General features: G+C 48.8%; 3 protein-coding genes across 3 annotated transcripts in view; 1 reads left to right on the forward strand and 2 right to left on the reverse strand.

Moving 5' to 3' along the window:
* The window catches only part of LOC144327627 (uncharacterized), a 365,071-nt gene that overhangs the window by 328,520 nt on the left and 15,713 nt on the right, over positions 1 to 20,838 (reverse strand). The window lies entirely within an intron of this gene.
* The window catches only part of LOC114595270 (uncharacterized), a 71,031-nt gene that overhangs the window by 8,083 nt on the left and 42,110 nt on the right, over positions 1 to 20,838 (forward strand). The window lies entirely within an intron of this gene.
* Positions 14,566 to 20,556, reverse strand: LOC144327634 (uncharacterized). Its single transcript, XM_077928041.1, has 2 exons — positions 20,322 to 20,556; positions 14,566 to 17,669 (listed from the first exon to the last, which is right to left on the reverse strand). Exons 1-2 carry the CDS (start codon positions 20,353 to 20,355, stop codon positions 16,159 to 16,161), a joined length of 1,545 nt encoding a protein of 514 aa, XP_077784167.1. The 5' UTR covers positions 20,356 to 20,556; the 3' UTR covers positions 14,566 to 16,158.

Below are 20,838 nucleotides of genomic sequence, written 5' to 3' on the forward strand. Positions count from 1 at the left end.
CAAATGTGCAGGCGCGCAGGCCAGCAGAAAATCCGGATTGGGAGCCAGGTCCCAAAGCCCGCCGGAGACAGGGGGAGGAGTCAGAAGAATCAGCCTCCGAAGAGTCCAGGAAGGGTGGGGCCCCAGAGGGCAGGAAGACCCAGAGGAGAAAAGAGCAGAGGGAGAAGAGGAAGAGGTGGAGCAAAGCTCGGGTGTTAAACTGGTGCAGGGGAGGGGAAGAGTCAGATGGAGCTTCGATGGTCTAGAGTTACAGACGTAGGGTTGCCCGCCACGGATGTAAAACCTACAATGGACTTCAATAAAGACTTTTGTATATAAAGAGGCACTGGCGTTGGTCCTTTGTGAGCTGGGACCTGAGGCAGCCCTGACAGTAAGCTCCGTCTCAAAAAAAAAATTTTTTTGCGAGCTCACAAAGATAGGAGGAGATGACTACGGAGGCGCAAGTGGCAGCACTGCAGGAGGCAGTCAACAAGCTGTACGCAGAAGTAGCAACCTCCAGGAAGAGAGAGGAGGAAGCAGAAGCGCGCTGCAGAGATCTGCAAGCCAGGTGGGAACATTTGTACAAGCAGGGACCCAGATCGGAGGGAGTTGGCCTCGGCAAGAGGGGGGCCAGCATAGTCACGCACTTTGATGGGGACTTGAAACAGTATCCCAATTTCAGAGCAGCCCACAGACCCCCTCCAGCCCAAACCAGTAGTGCAGCTCACTGCATCACTCCAGTTGCCCAATGGATCCACCCTGGAAGTCCCTATTACCATTGACTCTGGTAGCAATGCAGACTTTGTGGGGGTGGATTTCATCAAGCAGCACCACCGGGGGTGGATTTCATCAAGCAGCTACCGGCCACGATGCCCTTAAACGTCGTCACAGTCGATGGCAGGAAGCTACTAGGTGGGCAAGTGGTACGGCAAACACCACCTATGGTGATGCAAATTGGGAATCACCGCGAAGTCATCAGTTTTAATGTCACTCACCTATCCGACACGGCCATAGTGCTGGGCATGAGTTGGCTGGATAGGCACAGCCCGGGAGTGGCTTGGTACCAGCGTCAATTGATCTTCGGCTCCTTCTACTGCGCGGAACATTGCATCCAGCCCAGCCAGGAAGGGGAGGGGCAGGAGGAGGACCCGCAGTTATACCTAGGCATGGTGCAGGCGGTACCAGACAAGTACAAGGAGTTTTTGGAAGTTTTCTGCGAGAAGGAAGCTGACAAGCTGCCTCCCCATCGGCCCTACGACTGCGTGATTGACCTCCTACCGGGAGCGACGCTGCCGACGGGGAAGCTGTATTCCATGTCTGAGGACGAAATGCAAGAACTCAGGGAGTTCATAGATCACAATTTGAAGCGGGGATTCATCCAAGAGTCCAAAGCAGTGGGGGGCAGTCCCGTGTTTTTCGTGAAGAAAAAAGACACGCCCCAAAAAAGATTGATAGTTGATTACCGGCTCATAAATTCCAGGACAAAGCCCACAGCTTTTCCGATGCCCAAAATCGACGACCTGCTCGCGACGGTGCGGAAGGGGAGAATCTTCACCAAGCTGGATCTACGAGGCGCATACAATCTGATACGCATAAGGGAGGGCGATGAGTGGAAGACGGCCATGTTTACGCCTTTAGGCACCTATGAATACAGAGTTATGCCGTTCGGCCTCCAAAATGGCTCCCACACTTTCCAAGCATTTATGCATCACGTGTTGGCGGGACTTCTCTACAAGAAGTGCGTTTGTTTCCTCAACGACATCCTGATCTTCTCGGAATCGCAAGCAGCTCACGAGGGGGACGTCAAGGAGGTCTTGCAGAGATTGCGGGAGCACAGGCTTTACGCCAAGCTGGAAAAGTGCCAGTTTGACGTGACGGAAGTGGATTTCCTGGGCTACAAGCTGTCCGACAAGGGACTCGCCATGGACAGCGCCAAGGTCCGCTCGGTGTTGGACTGGAAGAGCCCGCGCAATAGGAAGGAGGTCCAGAAGTTCGTCGGTTTCGCCAACTTCTACCGCAAGTTCATCAAGGGCTTTGCGAAGGAGACGGCGGCTATCACGGACACCCTCAGCTCCAAGAAAAAGAAGTTCACCTGGACGGACCAGGCGGAACAGTCTTTTCAGAGACTCAAGCGTCTCTTCGCGTCCGAGGAACAGCTGCTGCACGTCAACCCCGGCAAACCGCTGCGGATTGAGACTGACGCATCAGGGACTTCCGGGTTGGCGCCATCGCCGAATGGCGGACTCCCTCCGAGCTCCGGAGGGAGCCTGCTCGGCAGGGGTTGGGTCTTACCGCGCCGGCGACGCGGGGACCCTTAAAAACCACGGCCACGGGGGCCGTGGACATGGAGACTCGGCTGGCACCGCTAGCACCCTCCCGACTCGTGAAGGAGCCTTTTTAAAGGCTACGGATCGGGTGCCGGGGAGAGGCGCGGTGCTTTGAGTCCTCTGCTAGCCCTGCCGAGCGAAGCCGCATGCCATCCGGCAGAGAGCGCTGACTTCTTCCATTGAGAATTCGGACTCTTAACAGCAACCCGTGAGTAATTTGGAAAACCGGGTTTAAAAGGAGAAAAAAAGGAATTTTTTTCGGATTCGGTACGAGCGGGGGGGGGATCCAAAAAGGAAGTCAATCCCCCTCCCTACTATAGACATTCTAAAACAAGGACCGGGCAACCAAGGTCACGTAAGAACCGTATTTCTGACAATAACTAAGAATTTCACGATGGGAAACTACAAGAAACTGTGCTGGAGGAGAAGAGTGGAGAGAAGGAAAGCGAACCCCCCCCCCTGGGAACCGGGGCGATCGGAGAGAGAGCCTGGTGAAAAGAGACGGAGACTTTGACAGCTGTCAAAGTAGCTGTCAAAGCCGGAAAAATTTAAAGAGGATTCTGTTTTGAGGACTTTGCTGGTTAAATTTGCTACAAATTGCTAAGATTCGGATACAAAATGGCGAAAATACTGAACAACAACCAGACTTTTGGACTAGAGGATACAAAGTTAAAACAATCCCCCTAGAGGAGTTTCGGGACATTACAAAGATGGTCGTAAGTGGAAAAATACCTTCGGAACTTTACAGGACTGGTTATCTTCTGGGAAAGCTGCAAAACTGAAATAGTATTATGTCTACAGGGGTGTTTACACTAAAGGAGACAATAGAATACTCTATTGAAGAAAGGAAGGGACTGAACGCAAGTTTTTGTTCCTGAATAACAAAATCCCCTGTAGAGCTACTAAATTTCTGAATTAGAACGCCTTAGCAGCGGAAAAAGATGAAACTGGACTACAACATGGAAAGAACAATGGGGGGAGCCTTAAAGACTAAAGATTGGAGATTTGAAGTCAAATACTATAAAAATAACTTTAAATAACTTTAAACTTAAAAAAAAAAAAAGACTGGCAAGGGACTGGGGGGAAAATCTGATTATGGATTTAAGAATTCTAGGCAGACAATATAGATTGGTGGACAGGGGAACTCAAACCGGGGAAAGGGGGGGAGAACTAGAATCCAAAGGCTTGCAACTACTTTTGAATTCTTTTTTCTACATACTTTTTATCTTTTTATATCTTTACATTGTTTTTCTTTATATTTTGCTGGGTGTTTTTATTAAAAAAAAAAGGGAATTCGTGGAAGGAAATTGGGGGGGACCTTGGGGACAGATTTTTTGCTTTTTTATCAAGGGTAATGATGAGGACTGTATAAGCTTAAATTCGAATATTGGGCTAAACAAATTAAGTTTAAATTAGGAGGGAGAACTTGTTGAGCTAACGATATGAAAGGGGAATATGGCAGGGATGGGGGAGGGGGGGAGTCCCAGAAAGTGGATAATGAAAATAAGGTTTTAAATGCATTCTGTTTTTGTCCTATCTTCACTTTCTGTTTTCTGAAAGTTTTCAATAAATATGATTTAAAAAAAAAAAAAAGAGACTGACGCATCAGACAGAGCGGTGGGGGCGGTCCTGTTGCAGAGAGATCCGCACGGGAACTGCGCATTTTACTCCAGGAAGCTCAGCAAGTCGGAACAGAACTACACAATCTGGGACAGGGAGTTGCTGGCCATTCATGCAGCCTTCAAAGCGTGGTGGCACTTCCTCATTGGAGCCAGACACACCGTGCAAGTCCGCACAGACCATAAGAACCTGGAGTACTGGCGCACGGCGAGGTTCCTGAACCAAAGGCACATCCGCTGGGCGGAGTTCTTTGCGGATTTTGACTTCAAGATAGAATACATCCCGGGAGACAACAACGTCATGGCAGATGCACTATCCAGGAAGCCGCAGTATCTCGAGGAAGCGGCACCGGTGGCGGCCAAACACATTTTCGCACCGAAAGCGTGGGCGTTATTATTTGTGCGGCAGCAATTATTTAGAAAAAAATTATATCCCCAAAGGGGGGAATTGTTATAAGAATTTTTAGGTGTGTGTGTGTGTGTGTGTGTGTGTGTGTGTATAGATATATATATATATAGAGAGAGAGAGAGATATCTAAACGTACGAAGCAAACACATATATAAATATATAAACCACATGTCCAAAACCCACAGGAAAAGTCCTAAAGCCGTTTTGACTCTTTCACTCACCTCAAATATTTCTCTACAAGGTCGAAGGAAATGCAGAAACCTCCCCATTGTCTCTGTCCTCACAAATCCTGCCTTAAGGGCACATTTAAGGTGTGAATAGGGTGAGCCTGTGACCTGGCTCAGGAATGAAGTATTATCATTACAAGAGAATGGCCAGCCTCCCCAGGTAATCTAGTCAAGTGACCATTAACAGGTAACCTGGCAGACAAGGTAAGCACAATGCACTCAGATTTCTGTTGTAGACTGCCTTTTCTGTGATGTATGTATGATGTTTCTGGGGGTGGTCTTGGACTCCAGGGCGGGCAATTAAAAATGTCTATATAAGGGCTTGCAGGCATGGCTCGGGGTCCTCCTCCTCTCTCCTGCGTGTGGGGGAGAACCCTGTTGCAACAGTTAGTAAACAACAGCCTTACTAGCTGCTTTGCTTCTCAATATTCTCTGGTTGGTCTCTGTTATTTTCTCCTACCAATAGAGAACGTACAAAAGGCCTTGCTGAAATCGAAAAGCACTATTTCCACTGCAGTCCACTGATCAACAAAGTTTGTAACTCCATCCAAAAAAAGAAAATAAGAGATTTCTCTGGCTTGTCTTGTTTTTGAGAAAGCCATGCTTTCTTTTTTTTTATAATAATATTTTATTAGAAATTTCCAAAGAATTAACAACCAAACAGAAAAAAACCACAAAAAAACAGACAAACATCAAAAATCCAAACAGAAAAACATCAAAAAAAGAAAAATACAAAAAAGAATACAGAAAAAAGTTTAGCATAAAAAAGAACACTCTTTCATTTTGATAGCTTTCAGAACCTTATTCTCTTTACTTCCACCCGCCTTCCCTTCTTGTATTCTATTTTAAAAATTAATTCAGCAAGATCATCAATTATTCATTTTTAAACCTTTGTCCATCTCTTTAAAGTCTATTTACCTTAATAATAATAATAATAATAATAATTTATTATTTGTACCCCGCCCATCTGGCTGGGTTTCCCCAGCCACTCTGGGCGGCTTCCATAGAAACCAAAAATACAGTAAAATATCACAGATTAAAAACTTCCCTGAACAGGGCTGCCTTAAGATGTCTTCTGAATGTCAGGTAGTTATTTATCGCTTTGACATCTGATGGGAGGGCGTTCCACAGGGCGGGCGCCACTACTGAAAAGGCCCTCTGCCTGGTTCCTTGTAGCTTTGCTTCTCGCAATGAGGGAACCGCCAGAAGGCCCTCGGCGCTGGACCTCAGCGTCCGGGCAGAATGATGGGGGTGGAGACGCTCCTTCAGGTATACTGGGCCGAGGCCGTTTAGGGCTTTAAACGTCAACACCAGCACTTTGAATTGTGCTCGGAAACGTACTGGGAGCCAATGTAGGTCTTTCAAGACCGGTGTTATGTGGTCTCGGCGGCCGCCCCCAGTCACCAGTCTAGCTGCCGCATTCTGGGTTAGTTGTAGTTTCCGAGTCACCTTCAAAGGTAGCCCCACGTAGAGCGCATTGCAGTAGTCCAAGCGGGAGATAACCAGAGCATGTACCACTCTGGTGAGACAGTCCGCGGGCAGGTAGGGTCTCAGCCTGCGTACCAGGTGGAGTTGGTAGACAGCTGCCCTGGATACAGAATTGACCTGGGCCTCCATGGACAGCTGTGAGTCCAAAATGACTCCCAGGCTGCGTACCTGGTCCTTCAGGGGCACTGTTACCCCATTCAGGACCAGGGAATCCTCCACACCTGCCCGCCTCCTGTCCCCCAAAAACAGTACTTCTGTCTTGTCAGGATTCAACCTCAATCCATTAGCCGCCATCCATCCTCCAACCGCCTCCAGGCACTCACACAGGACCTTCACCGCCTTCACTGGTTCTGATTTGAAAGAGAGGTAGAGCTGGGTATCATCTGCATATTGATGGACACCCAGTCCATACCCCCTGATGATCTCTCCCAGCGGCTTCATATAGATGTTAAAAAGCATGGGGGAGAGGACGGAACCCTGATGCACCCCACAAGTGAGGGCCCAGGGGTCTGAACACTCATCCCCCCACCACCACTTTCTGAACACGGCCCAGGAGGAAGGAGCGAAACCACTGTATAACAGTGTCCCCAGCTCCCAGCCTCTCTAGACGGTCCAGAAGGATGTTATGGTCGATTGTATCAAAGGCCGCTGAGAGGTCCAGCAGAACCAGGAAACAACTCTCACCTTTGTCCCTAGCTCGCCGGAGATCATCAACCAGCGCGACCAAGGCAGTTTCAGTCCCATGGTGAGGCCTGAATCCCGATTGGAAGGGATCCAAATGGTCCGCATCCTCCAGGTGTGCTTGGAGTTGTTCAGCAACCACGCGCTCAATCACCTTGCCCAAGAATGGAAGATTTGAGACTGGGCGATAGTTGGTGTCAGGGGCTCAGGAGCAGAGGCACAGGAGAGGGAGGACATAGAGAGCGAGGGGGAGGAATCCGAAGGGAATGTTAGCAAGGACAGCCGTCCGAGGTCTCTGAGTCTCTCCAGCGAATCAGAGGATTCACAGAAAGGGGCTCCCGTGGTCAGAGCAAGGGGGTTACCAAGGGGAACACCCCAGGAAGGAGGGGCCAGAGGGGACTCAGAGAGCAGCAGTTGGAAATCAGGACCAGCTTCCCCACCAAAGAGCAGTAGGGGGGAGGAGTCCCAGGTATCGGGATCAGGCAGCTCTCCATCAGCGGGAGGACGTGAGTCAGGATTGGCCACGCCTTCATCGGAGAGCGAGGAAACGGTCAAAAGGAAGGTCGGAGACTGGGCGCGCGCGCCAAGTTCAAACGTACAAGAGGGTGGTGCAGTTGGCAGCCCGGATAGGGAGCCAGGTCCTAAAGCCCGCCGAAAGGAGGGAGAAGAGTCAGGGGGGTCAGCGTCAGAAGCGTCCAGGAAGGAAGGGACCCCGGGGGGGTAGTAGGACCCAGAGGAGGAAGGAGAGACGGAAGAGGTGGAGTAAGGTTAGAGTCTTAAACTGGTGTACAGGGGGTGGAGATTCAGATGGAGCTTCGCCGGTCTAGCCTCTAGATGTAGAGATGCACGCTAGGGCTTGAAAATGGAAACTGTACTTCAATAAAGACTTTTGTACATTACTACCGGCTAGCGTTGGTCCTCTGTGAGCTGGGACCTGGAGGCAGTCTCTGACAGTAAGCTCCATCTCTCCAGTTTTTTTCACCAAAAACCTCGCTACGTGAGTGGACGCAGCGAGGGAAGAAGATTGGTGCTTCGCGAGCTCACAAGAGTCAGGGGAGATGACTACCGAACAGCAAATAGCATCCCTGCAAAATGCAGTGACACAACTCAACGCGGAGATAATCGCATCCAGGAAAAGGGAAGACGAAGCGGCTGCCGCCTGCAGGGATCTCCAAGCCAGGTTGGAAGTGCTTACTAAGCAGGGGCAACTGGGACCCAAATCAGAGGGGATTGGGCTGGGGAAGAGAGGAGGCAGCCTTGTATCTCATTTCGATGGGAATTTACACCAGTACCCCAACTTCCGAGCAGACGTGCTGTTTGCGCTGCAACTGCTGGATAAAGACTTTAGAGATGAGCAAGAGAAGGTGGGGTTTATCTTATCTCATTTGCATGGAGACGCGAAAGCATGGCTGCGCAATCTGTGGGGAGATAAGGATCCAGTGCTCCGAAGTGCGGATGCATTCATTAAAGCGATGGATTCCTGTTTTTTATCAAACATAGACATTGATATTGCCAGGAAGGACATACATGGGCTGAAACAAGGGAGAGCCAGTGTGAGGCAGTATCATTCACGCTTTTTTGCATTGGTCAATGCGCTGGGATGGGAGAAAGACTCTGCGCCAGTCAGAGACCTTTTTTGGGAAGGATTGAATGCAAATGTGAAGGACGAAATTGCAAGGGGGGAGAGACCCAAGAGCACTCAGGAAGTGGTTCAGAGGGCGCTGACGGTTGGGGTGCGTCTGGAAGAACGTCCATGGAGGAAAGAAGAAGGGCGTTGGGGACGCACGCCAGCGAGAGTGCCCGCCCTCTTGCCCAGGGATGCAGCGCGTGCGCAATCCACGCCTCCGCTGGGAGGTGGAGAAGAGCCGATGGAGATTGGTGGTGCTAGGGCTCAGTTATCAACCAGAGCCTTAACACCGGGAGCAGTCAAAGCGAAGCCGCCTAGAGGGAACAGGAAGTGCTACATCTGCGACAGTGCTCAGCACATGGCGAAAGTGTCCCCAGAGGCTCCACAAGCACACTGCAGCCTCCGCAACAGTAACGGAAGCAACTCAGCAGAGAGAACCACAGCAGGGAAACGACAGAGTCTGGCTGGAGACAGAGGCACTGGGGCCCAGCCAGACGAGTCAGTGAAGCAGTCCCCAGAAATTTTGCAGCCCACATACCCCCTCCCGCCCAAACCAGTGGTGCAGCTCACCGCATCGCTCCAGCTACCCAATGGCCTCACAATGGAAGTGCCTATTACCATTGACTCAGGCAGTAACGCAGACTTTATAGTACTGGAGTTCATTCAACAACACAACATAGCGCTACTGCCAGCCACGCTGCCCCTGAAGGTTGTCACGGTGGATGGCAGGGAGTTGCTGGGGGGGCAGGTGGTGCAGCAAACGCCGCCGATGGTGATGCAAATTGGGAATCACCGGGAAGTCATCAGCTTCAATGTCACCCAATTGTCGGACACGCCTGTAGTATTGGGCATGAGTTGGCTGTACAGGCACAGTCCAGCATTGGCTTGGTACCAGCGCCAACTGACTTTCGGCTCCTCCTACTGTGCGGAACATTGCATTATACCTAGCCCAGAAGGGGAAGAGGATGACCCGCAGTTACAATTGGGCACGCTGCAAGCAGTGCCACTCAAGTACGCGGAGTTTTTGGAGGTTTTCTGTGAGAAGGAAGCGGACAAGCTACCTCCCCACAGGTCCTATGACTGCAAGATTGACCTCCTGCCGGGGGCGACGCTGCCGACCGGGAAACTGTATTCCATGTCTGAAGACGAACTGCAGGAACTCAGGGAGTTCATAGATCACAATTTGAAGCGCGGTTTCATCCGGGAGTCGAAAGCAGTGGGGGGCAGTCCCGTATTCTTTGTGAAGAAAAAGGACACGCCCCCAAAAAGGCTTGTGGTGGACTATAGAATTTTGAACTCGAAAACCAAGCCCTCAGCCTTCCCCATGCCCAAGATAGACGACCTGCTCGCGACTGTGAGGAAAGGACGCGTTTTCACCAAGTTGGATCTGCGAGGGGCGTACAACCTGATTCGCATACGGGAGGGCGATGAGTGGAAGACGGCCATGTTCACGCCACTGGGCACCTATGAATACAGAGTTATGCCCTTCGGATTACAAAATGGTTCTCACTGCTTTCAAGCCTTCATGCATCATGTGTTGGCGGGACTCCTCTACAAGAAGTGCGTCTGCTTCCTGGACGACATCCTGATATTTTCAGCATCGCGAGAGGCTCACGAGAGAGATGTCAAGGAAGTTCTGCAGAGACTGCAGGAGCACAGACTGTACGCCAAGCTGGAGAAGTGCCAGTTCGACATGACGGAGGTGGATTTCCTGGGCTACAAATTGTCGGACAAGGGGCTCGCCATGGACAGCGCCAAGGTTCGCTCAGTATTGGACTGGAAGAGCCCACGCAATCGGAAGGAGGTCCAGCGGTTTGTCGGCTTTACCAACTTTTACCGCAAGTTCATCAAGGGGTTCGCTATGCAGACAGCGGCCATCACCGACACGCTCAGCTCCAAGAAGAAGAAATTCATCTGGACGGAGCAAGTGGAGCAGTCCTTTCAGAAACTCAAGCGTCTCTTCGCGTCCGAAGAGCAGCTACTGCATGTGAATCCCAGCAGACCGATGAGGGTGGAGACGGATGCCTCAGACAGGGCCGTGGGAGCTGTCCTGTTGCAGCAAGACCCGCATGGGGACTGGAGACCGTGTGCCTTCTACTCCAGGAAGCTCAGCAAGTCAGAGCAGAACTACACCATCTGGGACAGGGAGTTGCTAGCTATTCATGCAGCATTCAAGGCATGGCGGCACTTCCTTATCGGAGCCAAACACACAGTGCAGGTCCGCACGGACCACAAGAACCTGGAGTACTGGCGCACGGCAAGGTTCCTGAACCAGAGGCACATTCGATGGGCGGAGTTCTTCGCGGACTTCGACTTCAGGATAGAGTACATCCCAGGCGACAACAACGTCATGGCGGATGCACTGTCCAGGAAGCCGCAATACCTCGAGGAGGCGGCACCGTCGGCGTCCAAGCACATTTTCGCACCGGAAGCGTGGGTGTGCGCTTCGGCAACCGTGGACCTGGATGCCGTAGGTCGCGCGCTGCAGGAGGACCCCTTCGCACAAGCCAATATGGCGGAGGTGCACAGGGGCAAGGCGAAGGACGACGAGTTCCAGATACGCGACAGATTACTCATCCGCAAGGGGGCACTCTACGTACCGTGAGACGACCTCCGCGCAAGGGTACTGCAGCAGTTACACGACACTCCCACCGCCGGGCACTTTGGCAAAGAGAAGACTGTAGAATTAGTAGCCAGAGATTTTTGGTGGCCCAAGATGCGGGGGGAAGTCGCGGATTACGTCTCGAGGTGCGACACCTGCCAGAGGGCCAAGTCAGTGCACAAACCGCCGGCGGGACTGCTGGAACCGCTGCAGACACCGCTCGAACAGTGGGAGAGGGTGGCCCTGGACTTTGTCACGGATCTGCCCAGCTCGAGGGGCAAGACAGCAGTGCTAGTGGTGGTGGACATGTTCACCAAAATGGCACACTTCATTCCATGCGCGAAGGTGGCCACGGCGGAACAGACCGCCAAACTGTTCATAGACCACGTGTTCAAGGTCCACGGTCTACCAAGGTCTATCCTGTCCGACCGGGGGCGGCAGTTCATCTCGAACTTCTGGCAGAAGATGATGGGCATCCTGAATGTCAAGATCAATCTAGCGTCGGCGAGACACCCACAGACCAACGGACAAGCGGAGAGGGTGAACGCCATCATGCAGCAGTACCTGAGATGCTACGCTAACCAGCAACCTGCAACATGGGTGGACTACCTGCCACTCGCCGAGTTCGCTTACAACAATACGAAGCACGTGTCTACGGGGGTGACACCGTTCTTCGCCAACAACGGGAGGCATCCCAGAACCTTCCCGGGATTAGAGAGAGTGGGGGAGGGGGAGCCACAGGCAGCGGAAGCCTTAGCGTCAGAGTTGCAGGAGGTCCACAAACAGCTTTGGAGGCAGTTAGAACTAGCAAAGCATGCATACAAACTGCAGGCTGACAGACACAGAAGAGTGGGGGAAGACATACAGGTGGGAGACTGGGTTTGGTTAGCAGCTCAGGCAGTGCCGGCCAGATCGTTAGCCAAGAAGAAGCTAGGGCATAAGCAGCTAGGGCCTTACCAAGTCCAGGCACAGGTCAATCCAGTGGCCTTCCGGTTGACACTTCCGGAGGGATCCAGAATGCACCCGGTTTTCCATAGATCAGTGCTCACGCCCTATAAAGCACCTCACAGATTTCAGGAGCCAGGCACGGCACCAGACCCGCTCAGAGAAATGCCCAGAAAGGGGGGGTCGCCAACGGGGGAGCACATCAATGAGGTCACAGAGAGTTTAGACTCGAGATGGGGGGAAGAGGGAGTAGAATATCTCCTCGCCAGAGAAGGTACCCCGGCCAGTGTCAACAGTTGGGTGCCGGACTATGCCTTGGAGGAGCCTCTGCTCAAAGACGAATTTCATGCCCTCTTCCCACACAGGCCCATGCCAGCCGAGTATTTCGACGACTGGCTGTTCACACCCACACTTTCAACCAGCACATTCCAGGGGTTCGCCTCGGACGAGGAACCGGCACCAGACACACGCTCTCCGGAGGGATCACCCTCGGGGTCTGCCTCAGACCGCTCTTATTGGTGGGACGATCAACCAGAGGAGCAGTGGCGCAGGAAGTGGCTGGGGGGTCCTTGGCAGGCAACACCCTCAGAGGAGAAAGGGGGAGAGACGGACATAGACGTGTTGGGGGAGGACGTTGGGTTCGAGCACGGAGGCAGAGAGATGGAGGCAGAGGAGATCGACGTCGACGAGAGCACGGAGAACGAGCCGGACTTATCCGGCTGGATGTACGACACGGGGGATGAACTGTATCCGGCGCTCACCCCCACAACGACGGAGCACCCAGTACCCACACCGGAAGGCGGGGAGGGGGGGCTTTGAGGGGGGGGATGGATGTCAGGGGCTCAGGAGCAGAGGCACAGGAGAGGGAGGACATAGAGAGCGAGGGGGAGGAATCCGAAGGAAATGTTAGCGAGGACAGCCGTCCGAGGTCTCTGAGTCTCTCCAGCGAATCAGAGGATTCACAGAAAGGGGCTCCCGTGGTCAGAGCAAGGGGGTTACCAAGGGGAACACCCCAGGAAGGAGGGGCCAGAGGGGACTCAGAGAGCAGCAGTTGGAAATCAGGACCAGCTTCCCCACCAAAGAGCAGTAGGGGGGAGGAGTCCCAGGTATCGGGATCAGGCAGCTCTCCGTCAGCGGGAGGACGTGAGTCAGGATTGGCCACGCCTTCATCGGAGAGCGAGGAAACGGTCAAAAGGAAGGTCGGAGACTGGGCGCGCGCGCCAAGTTCAAATGTACAAGAGGGTGGCGCAGTTGGCAGCCCGGATAGGGAGCCAGGTCCTAAAGCCCGCCGAAAGGAGGGAGAAGAGTCAGGGGGGTCAGCGTCAGAAGCGTCCAGGAAGGAAGGGACCCCGGGGGGTAGTAGGACCCAGAGGAGGAAGGAGAGACGGAAGAGGTGGAGTAAGGTTAGAGTCTTAAACTGGTGTACAGGGGGTGGAGATTCAGATGGAGCTTCGCCGGTCTAGCCTCTAGACGTAGAGATGCACGCTAGGGCTTGAAAATGGAAACTGTACTTCAATAAAGACTTTTGTACATTACTACCGGCTAGCGTTGGTCCTCTGTGAGCTGGGACCCGGAGGCAGTCTCTGACAGTTGGCCATACTGGCCGGGTCTAAAGATGGTTTTTTAAGAAGCGGTTTAATGACCGCCTCTTTCAGCGGATCTGGGAATGTTCCCAGATTATTATTATTATTATTATTGCCTAATAATCGCTAAAACCCCTTCATTTCATTTTTAGAACCCTTAGCATTCATAAATTTTACAATATTTTTGTAGATAAACTTTAAACTTCTTCCAGTCCTCTTCCACCTGCTCCTCTCCTTGATCTCGGATTCTGCCGGTCATTTCTGCCAGTTCCATATAGTCTATTACTTGCATCTGCCATTCTTCCAGGGTGGGTAGATCTTGCGTCTTCCAATGCTTTGCAATAAGTATTCTTGCTGCTGCTGTAGCATACATAAAAAAGGTTCTATCCTTCTTTGACACCAATTGGCCGACTATGCCCAGGAGAAAGGACTCTGGTTTCTTCAAGAAAGTATACTTAAATACTTTTTTTCAGTTCATTATAGATCATTTCCCAGAACGCCTTGATCCTTGGGCACGTCCACCAAAGGTGAAAGAATGTTCCTTCAGTTTCTTTACATTTCCAACACTTATTATCAGGCAAATGGTAAATTTTTGCAAGCTTGACTGGTGTCATGTACCACCTATAAATCATTTTCATAATATTTTCTCTTAAGGCACTACATGCCGTAAATTTCATACCGGTGGTCCACAACCGTTCCCAGTCAGCAAACATAATGTTATGACCAATGTCTTGGGTCCATTTTATCATAGCCGATTTAACCGTTTCATCCTCAGTGTTCCATTTCAACAGCAAATCATACATTCTTGACAGTATCTTAGCATTGGGTTCTAACAATTCTGTTTCCAGCTTTGATTTTTCCACCTGGAAGCCATTTTTCCTGTCCAAATTACAGGCCTCTCTTACTTGAAAGTAATGTAACCAATCCCGCACCTTGTTTTTAAGTTTCTCATAACTCTGCAATTTCCACCTGTCCCCTTCTTGTTCTAAAATTTCCGAATATCTCGGCCATTTAGATTCCATATTAAGCTTTTTCACGGCTTTGGCTTCCATTGGTGACAACCACCTAGGAGTCTTACTTTCCAAAAAATCTTTGTATTTATTCCAGACATTAAATAAAGCTTTCCTTACAATATGGTTTTTAAACCCTTTATGAGCTTTAGTCTTATCATACCACAGATATGCATGCCACCCAAAAGCATTATTGAAACCTTCTAGATCCAAAATGTCTGTGTTCTCAAGAAGTAGCCATTCCTTCAACCAGCAAAAAGCTGCTGCTTCATAATATAGCTTAAAGTCCGGCAGGGCAAACCCCCCTCTATTCTTGGTATCAGTAAGGATTTTGTATTTTATTCTGGGCTTTTTGCCCTGCCAGACAAATCTAGAAATTTCTTTTTGCCACTTCTTGAAACAGTCCATCTTGTCAATAATTTGTAACGTCTGAAACAGAAACAACATTGAGAAATGCCATGCTTTCATCCTGTATGTTTGCAATGTAAAATCTTCAGATGAAGGGCAAATAAATTTTAAAAAAGAATAAATGAGGATATAGACAAGCTGGAATATTTGCAAAGGGAGGTGATTTATATATTTATTTAATCTGTAAACCACCTGACCCAATGGTGCCGACTAGAATAAAATATTGGTGGGGGGCCAGGTAAGGCCTGCCTTGCACTATCAATCACAGGATGCATGCACACCATTTGAATGGCAATGCCTATAATGACAGCGACTTTTTAAAAAAGTAACATTTTGAGCCCGTAGTTCAATTTCTCAGCAGCTCCCCTTGCCCCGGAGAACACTTTTAGCATTTCATCTCCTCTACCTGTGGCATTGTTCAGCAGTGGGGAAAGTGACCTCTTCACACCGGATGTCCATTTGGTATGGCCCTTTCCAGGTTTTTTCCTGCCCCTTGTGTTTGTCTTTCATTTGTTTTCCTGTGTGTGTTGCCAGTAGAAGCCACAATTCTGTGGGTACTCTAGGTGGCGCAGAAAGCACCTAGAAGCTCCCTAGAGGTTGAAGTGCCGATCAAACTTCAGTTTTGCGCTCTATAAATTCCAATTAGGAGTACTGGGGGTGGTTCAGATTCTGGGGCAGTGCTTTTGGCCAGCAGAGGGTGTCACAAGGCCAGCCTACTTTCCCTTTTAACCAAATTTGGGTCTCTAGCTGTTTTTGGACTACAACTCCCATCATCCCTAGCTAGCACGACCAATGGGGGAGGGATGATGGGAACTGTAGTCCGGGAGCTGCTGGGGACCCAAGTTTGGGAAACCTGCTCTAAAGCAACTTTTGCGTTTGGCCCGCAAAGATGGGACCTGTCCACATTTGTATTTTCTTGTATTTTGTTTTTCTTATGACCTTTGTGCGGTTTATAAAAATTTCTTAAAAGGGCAAATTGAAAGCGAAATTGTATGGCAAGTAGTGGAAGAAAAAAAGGTTGCATTTGAAAAAAACACACAAAGAAAACCTGGGGGGTGGCCTCCTCCAATATTTAAAAGGGGGGGACAAAGACCCCTTGGCATTTAGGAGTTGGCCGTATTCCCTACACCCACACGTCTGAGAATGCTTAGAACATAAAAACACAACATAATAACACAAAACATCACGTTAAAATAGTATTATATGTTAATAAGAAAAAAGCCTGGTTAAAAAGGTGTGGATTAGCCTGGCTCCTAAAGCTGTATAATGGTTTTTCCGACCTTTGTATGGATTCTTTGATGGGAAGTGAGTTTAGAGCTAACAGTGAAGCTCTTTCCACATTCCACACACTGATAAGGTTTCTCCCCTGTATGAATTCTTTGATGGGAAATGAGATGGGAGTTATGAGTGAAGCTCTTTCCACATTCCACACACTGATAGGGTTTCTCCCCTGTATGAATTCTGTGATGGGAAGTGAGAGCAGACCTCTGACGGAAGCTCTTTCCACATTCCACACACTGATAGGGTTTCTCCCCTGTATGAATTCTTTGATGGGAAGTGAAATTGGAGCTCCTACTGAAGCTCTTTCCACATTCCACACACTGATAGGGTTTCTCCCCTGTATGAATTCTGTGATGGTAAGTGAGATCGGAGCTCTGACGGAAGGTCTTTCCACATTCCGCACACTGATAGGGTTTCTCCCCTGTATGAATTCTGTGATGGTAAGTGAGAGAGGAGCTATCAATGAAGCTCTTTCCACATTCCATACACTGATAGGGTTTCTCCCCTGTATGAATTCTTTGATGGGAAGTGAGATTGGAGCTCTGAGTGAAGCTCTTTCCACATTCCACACACTGATAGGGTTTCTCCCCTGTATGAATTCTTTGATGGGAAGTGAGATAGGAACTATCTGTGAAACTCTTTCCACATTCCACACACTCATATGGTTTCTCCCCTGTATGAATTCTGTGATGGGATGTGAGAGAGGAGCTATCAGTGAAACTCTTTCCACATTCCACACACTGATAGGGTTTCTCCCCTGTATGAATTCTTTGATGGGAAGTGAGATTGGAGCTCTGACTGAAGCTCTTTCCACATTCCACACACTGATAGGGTTTCTCCCCTTTATGAATTTTTTGATGGGAAGTGAGATGGGAGCTCTGACTGAAGCTCTTTCCACATTCCACACACTGATAGGGTGTCTCCCCTGTATGAATTTTTTGATGGGAAGTGAGAGCGGAGTTCTGACGGAAGCTCTTTCCACATTCCACACACTGATAGGGTTTCTCCCCTGTATGAATTCTTTGATGGGAAGTGAGATAGGTGCTACATGTGAAGCTCTTTCCACATTCCACACACTGATAGGGTTTCTCCCCTGTATGAATTCTTTGATGGGAAGTGAGAGAGGAGCTATGAGTGAAGCTCTTTCCACATTCCACACACTGATATGGTTTCTCCCCTGTATGAATTCTTTGATGGGAAGTGAGAGAGGAGCTATGAGTGAAGCTCTTTCCACATTCCATACACTGATAGGGTTTCTCTCCTGTATGAATTCTTTGATGGGAAGTGAGAGAGGAGCTATGAGTGAAGCCCTTTCCACATCCCATGCACTGATAGAGTTTCTTTCCAATGTTATTTTGTTGATGGGAAGTGGAATTGGAGCTCTGACTGCAGCTTTCTCCACACTCCAATTTTTTGTGTGGCTTCTCCTCTCTGGGGATTTTTTCGTGGTCACCTTTGTTCTCGATTTCCAATTCATCACAATCTGCATTGGGGACAAAAAGGGATTAGAGCCTCAGGAGCAAATGGAGAAGAACTAAAGGGAGTTGCGTGTGTGTTCATTACCTTTGTTGTTTGTTTAATATGAGATTCGGATGAGTTGTTGAATGTTGCTTTGTTTATATAAAGCAGTGGTCAAAATTGTGAAAGACTTTTGGAAAAAAGTGTATTTCAGAGTTTTGATGGCTTATAACACCGCTTCATTTGGAGTAATGTCATAAAATTATATATCAATGGAAAGATAATTCGATCAAAAATGCAATCAAGAATGCAATCCAACAAAGTTTGTTCAATTACCCGTATTCTATCAAACGTTATAGCCAAGTAACCAGAAAAAGGAAGCACAACTTGCTTTGGTTGACTTTTGTCAGTTTGTTATGTGATTGCTATCAAGTTGGTTGGTTTTTTGTGTTCTTTCATTTAGTGAGGGTGTAAGACATAATAAAATTATATAAATGGCACAAGGAGTTGAGTGGTGCCCAGAAAGTGATGTAAGATTGTACTATTAAGTGAGCAAGGCTACAGTTATGAAGAAATTAGAAGAGAGATTGGGGAAAACTTAACCAAAGTTGGCCTTTCTATATTTTTGAAGAGGTATGAGGAGACTCAGGGGAGCGGGTGGCGCTGTGGGTAAAAGCCTCAGTGCCTAGGGCTTGCCGATCAAAAGGTCAACGGTTTGAATCCCCGCGGCGGGGTGCGCTCCCGTTGTTCGGTCCCAGCGCTTGCCAACCTAGCAGTGCGAAAGCACTCCCAGGTGCAAGTAGATAAATAGGGACCGCTTACTAGCGGGAAGGTAAACGGCATTTCCGTGTGTGGCTCTGGCTCGCCAGAGCAGCGATGTCACGCTGGCCACGTGACCCGGAAGTGTCTCCGGACAGCGCTGGCCCCTGGCCTCTTGAGTGAGATGGGCGCACAACCCTAGAGTCTGTGAAGACTGGTCCGTATGGGCAGGGGTACCTTTACCTTTTTATAAGGAGACTCAGTCACTACAAAAGTGACGATGGACGAGTGGAGAGACTGTGCCTACATGACAGAAGAAAATCATCTGGGTGTATACAAGATGACATGGCGCAATGTAATGGGAAGTTGAGTGCAAGGACTGGTCTAAATGTTAGAATTCTAAGAAAAAGCCATTGTTATCTCTCAAGCAAAGGTTGAAAAGATGAAACCCATGTTAACTGGACAGTGGAACAATGGGGCGGTGTTATTTGGAGCGATGAGACCCAAATCTCCTTGCTTGGTAGTGATGGCATGAAACACACAAGGAGAAGAATCAGAGAAGATTTACATCCTTCTTGCATTACACCAACCGTGAAACACCCATACAGTGTGATGATCTGGGGTTGTATCGCAGCAAAAGGTGTGGGCAGAATTTGCGTCATTAATGGGAATATAAATGCAGAAAAATGCATAAACGAAATACGTGAGCCCAAACTGAAGTGTTCCGCAGGTGATCTTTTCCCAGATACCGAAGCATTTATATATTTTCAACAGGATTCAGCTCTATGTCGTGTTGGTGCTGTGTGCAAAAGGTGCTTTCAAGATAAAGATATTTCATTGCTGGAATGGCCTGGGAATAGCCCACACTTTAACCCAATCAGAAATCTTTGGAGCCGACTAAAGAAACTTGTTAGTCAGAAGCAACCCAGCAATAAAGCCCAATTAACAGAGGCAATAATTCAGTCTTGGTTTCCCATCATTACAGCTGCAGAACTAAAGACTTGGTTCACTTCATGGGAAGGCGTTGTAAGGCCGTAATTAAAGCTAAACGTTACCAATGGTTACCAAAGGTTTCACGTTTTTTCTTTATGAGTGCTGTTCTAATAAATACTCCTTCATAAAATTCATTGCATTACATCCTTCATTATCTTTCCATTGCTATATAATTTTATGGTATTATTCCCCAAAAAGTGGTGTTATGAGCCATCAAACCTCAGAAATACACTTTTCACAAAAGGTTTCCACAATTTTGGCCACTACTATAAGTTGTTCATTTTAAAATTAATGTTCTTTTATATGAAATCAGATTATTATTATTTATGTTTCATTTTTATATGTGTGTTGGAAGCTGCCCAGAGTGGCTGGAGGAATGCAGCCAGATGGGCAGGGTATAAATATAAATTATTATTATTACTACAGTGGTACCTTGATTGAAGAACAGTCCTCTTCCAGAAAAGATTAAGTTTGTAAACCGAGGGACCACTGTATCATCATCACCACCACTGCTACTTCTACCTGAAATTCAATAAGTCAAGCTCTTCTCTGGGATGAATTTTGTTTGGCCCAGTCATGGCATCCCCTCCATCTCCAATGTCACTCCTCTCTTTGGTCAACCCAAGACTGACAGGAGCAAAAACAAAAACAGAAAACCTCTAGCTACTTATCTTTCCTAACAATTCTGAAGCTGACATTTAAGATGGCTTGGGCAGTTGAGACCTGCCCAATCTTGGTAGAAAAAGGAATAATTTGAGGAAGATTGTTCAAAGAAAAAACTGTAAGTTACTCTTTATTGTGGGGGTGTTAGGTTCCCAGGTGTTGTAGGGGGCGCTGTTGAGCTCTGTGAAAATATATGAGGTTGGTCCATAGACGTATTTTTTGAATTTCCAGGCAGATAGGACGATCCCACAGGGAGCCTTACCAAGAGAGGCCACGATCCCACGATTCTCCTCCATGACATCCTTATGCAAAGCTCTCTGGTCAGGATCCAGCAACGCCCACTCCTCGTCCGTGAAACGAACAGCGACATCTTCAAAGCACACTGGACCCTAACAGAAAAAGGGAAACGTCCTCTGAGACAGCAGAAATATGATCTACTCCACAATGCTCTGTTTTTCCTTCCTGTAAATTGCTGTGTTGTTTCAATAGGATTGCTTTGCTGCACATTTTATTTATGGATGCTTATTTTATTCTGCATTTCAATTATGGGTATTCGTTTTTGTGCAAATAGGTTGTACTCCACCTTGTGTTATTCAAGTCATTCTGCCTAAGGCAAGCGTTCCAGTTTCCCCAATGGAAGGATCCACTTTCTCCTCTCCTCCTGGGCTGTTCTGGGGAGTTCCCTCCCAATGCCCTAGAGCCAAATTCAAGGGATTCAGGGTGGCATGGAGAGGGGGAGGAATGGGGGGCAGGCCCCATTTTGCAGCCGATGGGGTTGG

The sequence above is a fragment of the Podarcis muralis genome, chromosome 4, assembly GCF_964188315.1.
Source record: "Podarcis muralis chromosome 4, rPodMur119.hap1.1, whole genome shotgun sequence".
NCBI lineage: Eukaryota > Metazoa > Chordata > Lepidosauria > Squamata > Lacertidae > Podarcis > Podarcis muralis.

Coding starts and splice junctions, on each gene's coding strand:
- LOC144327634 (XM_077928041.1), bottom strand. CDS start 20,355: ATGGAGGAGAATCGTGGGATCGTGGCCTCTCTTG. Junction 17,670..20,321: donor TGGGATCGTGGCCTCTCTTG/GTAAGGCTCCCT, acceptor TCCCCAATGCAG/ATTGTGATGAATTGGAAATC.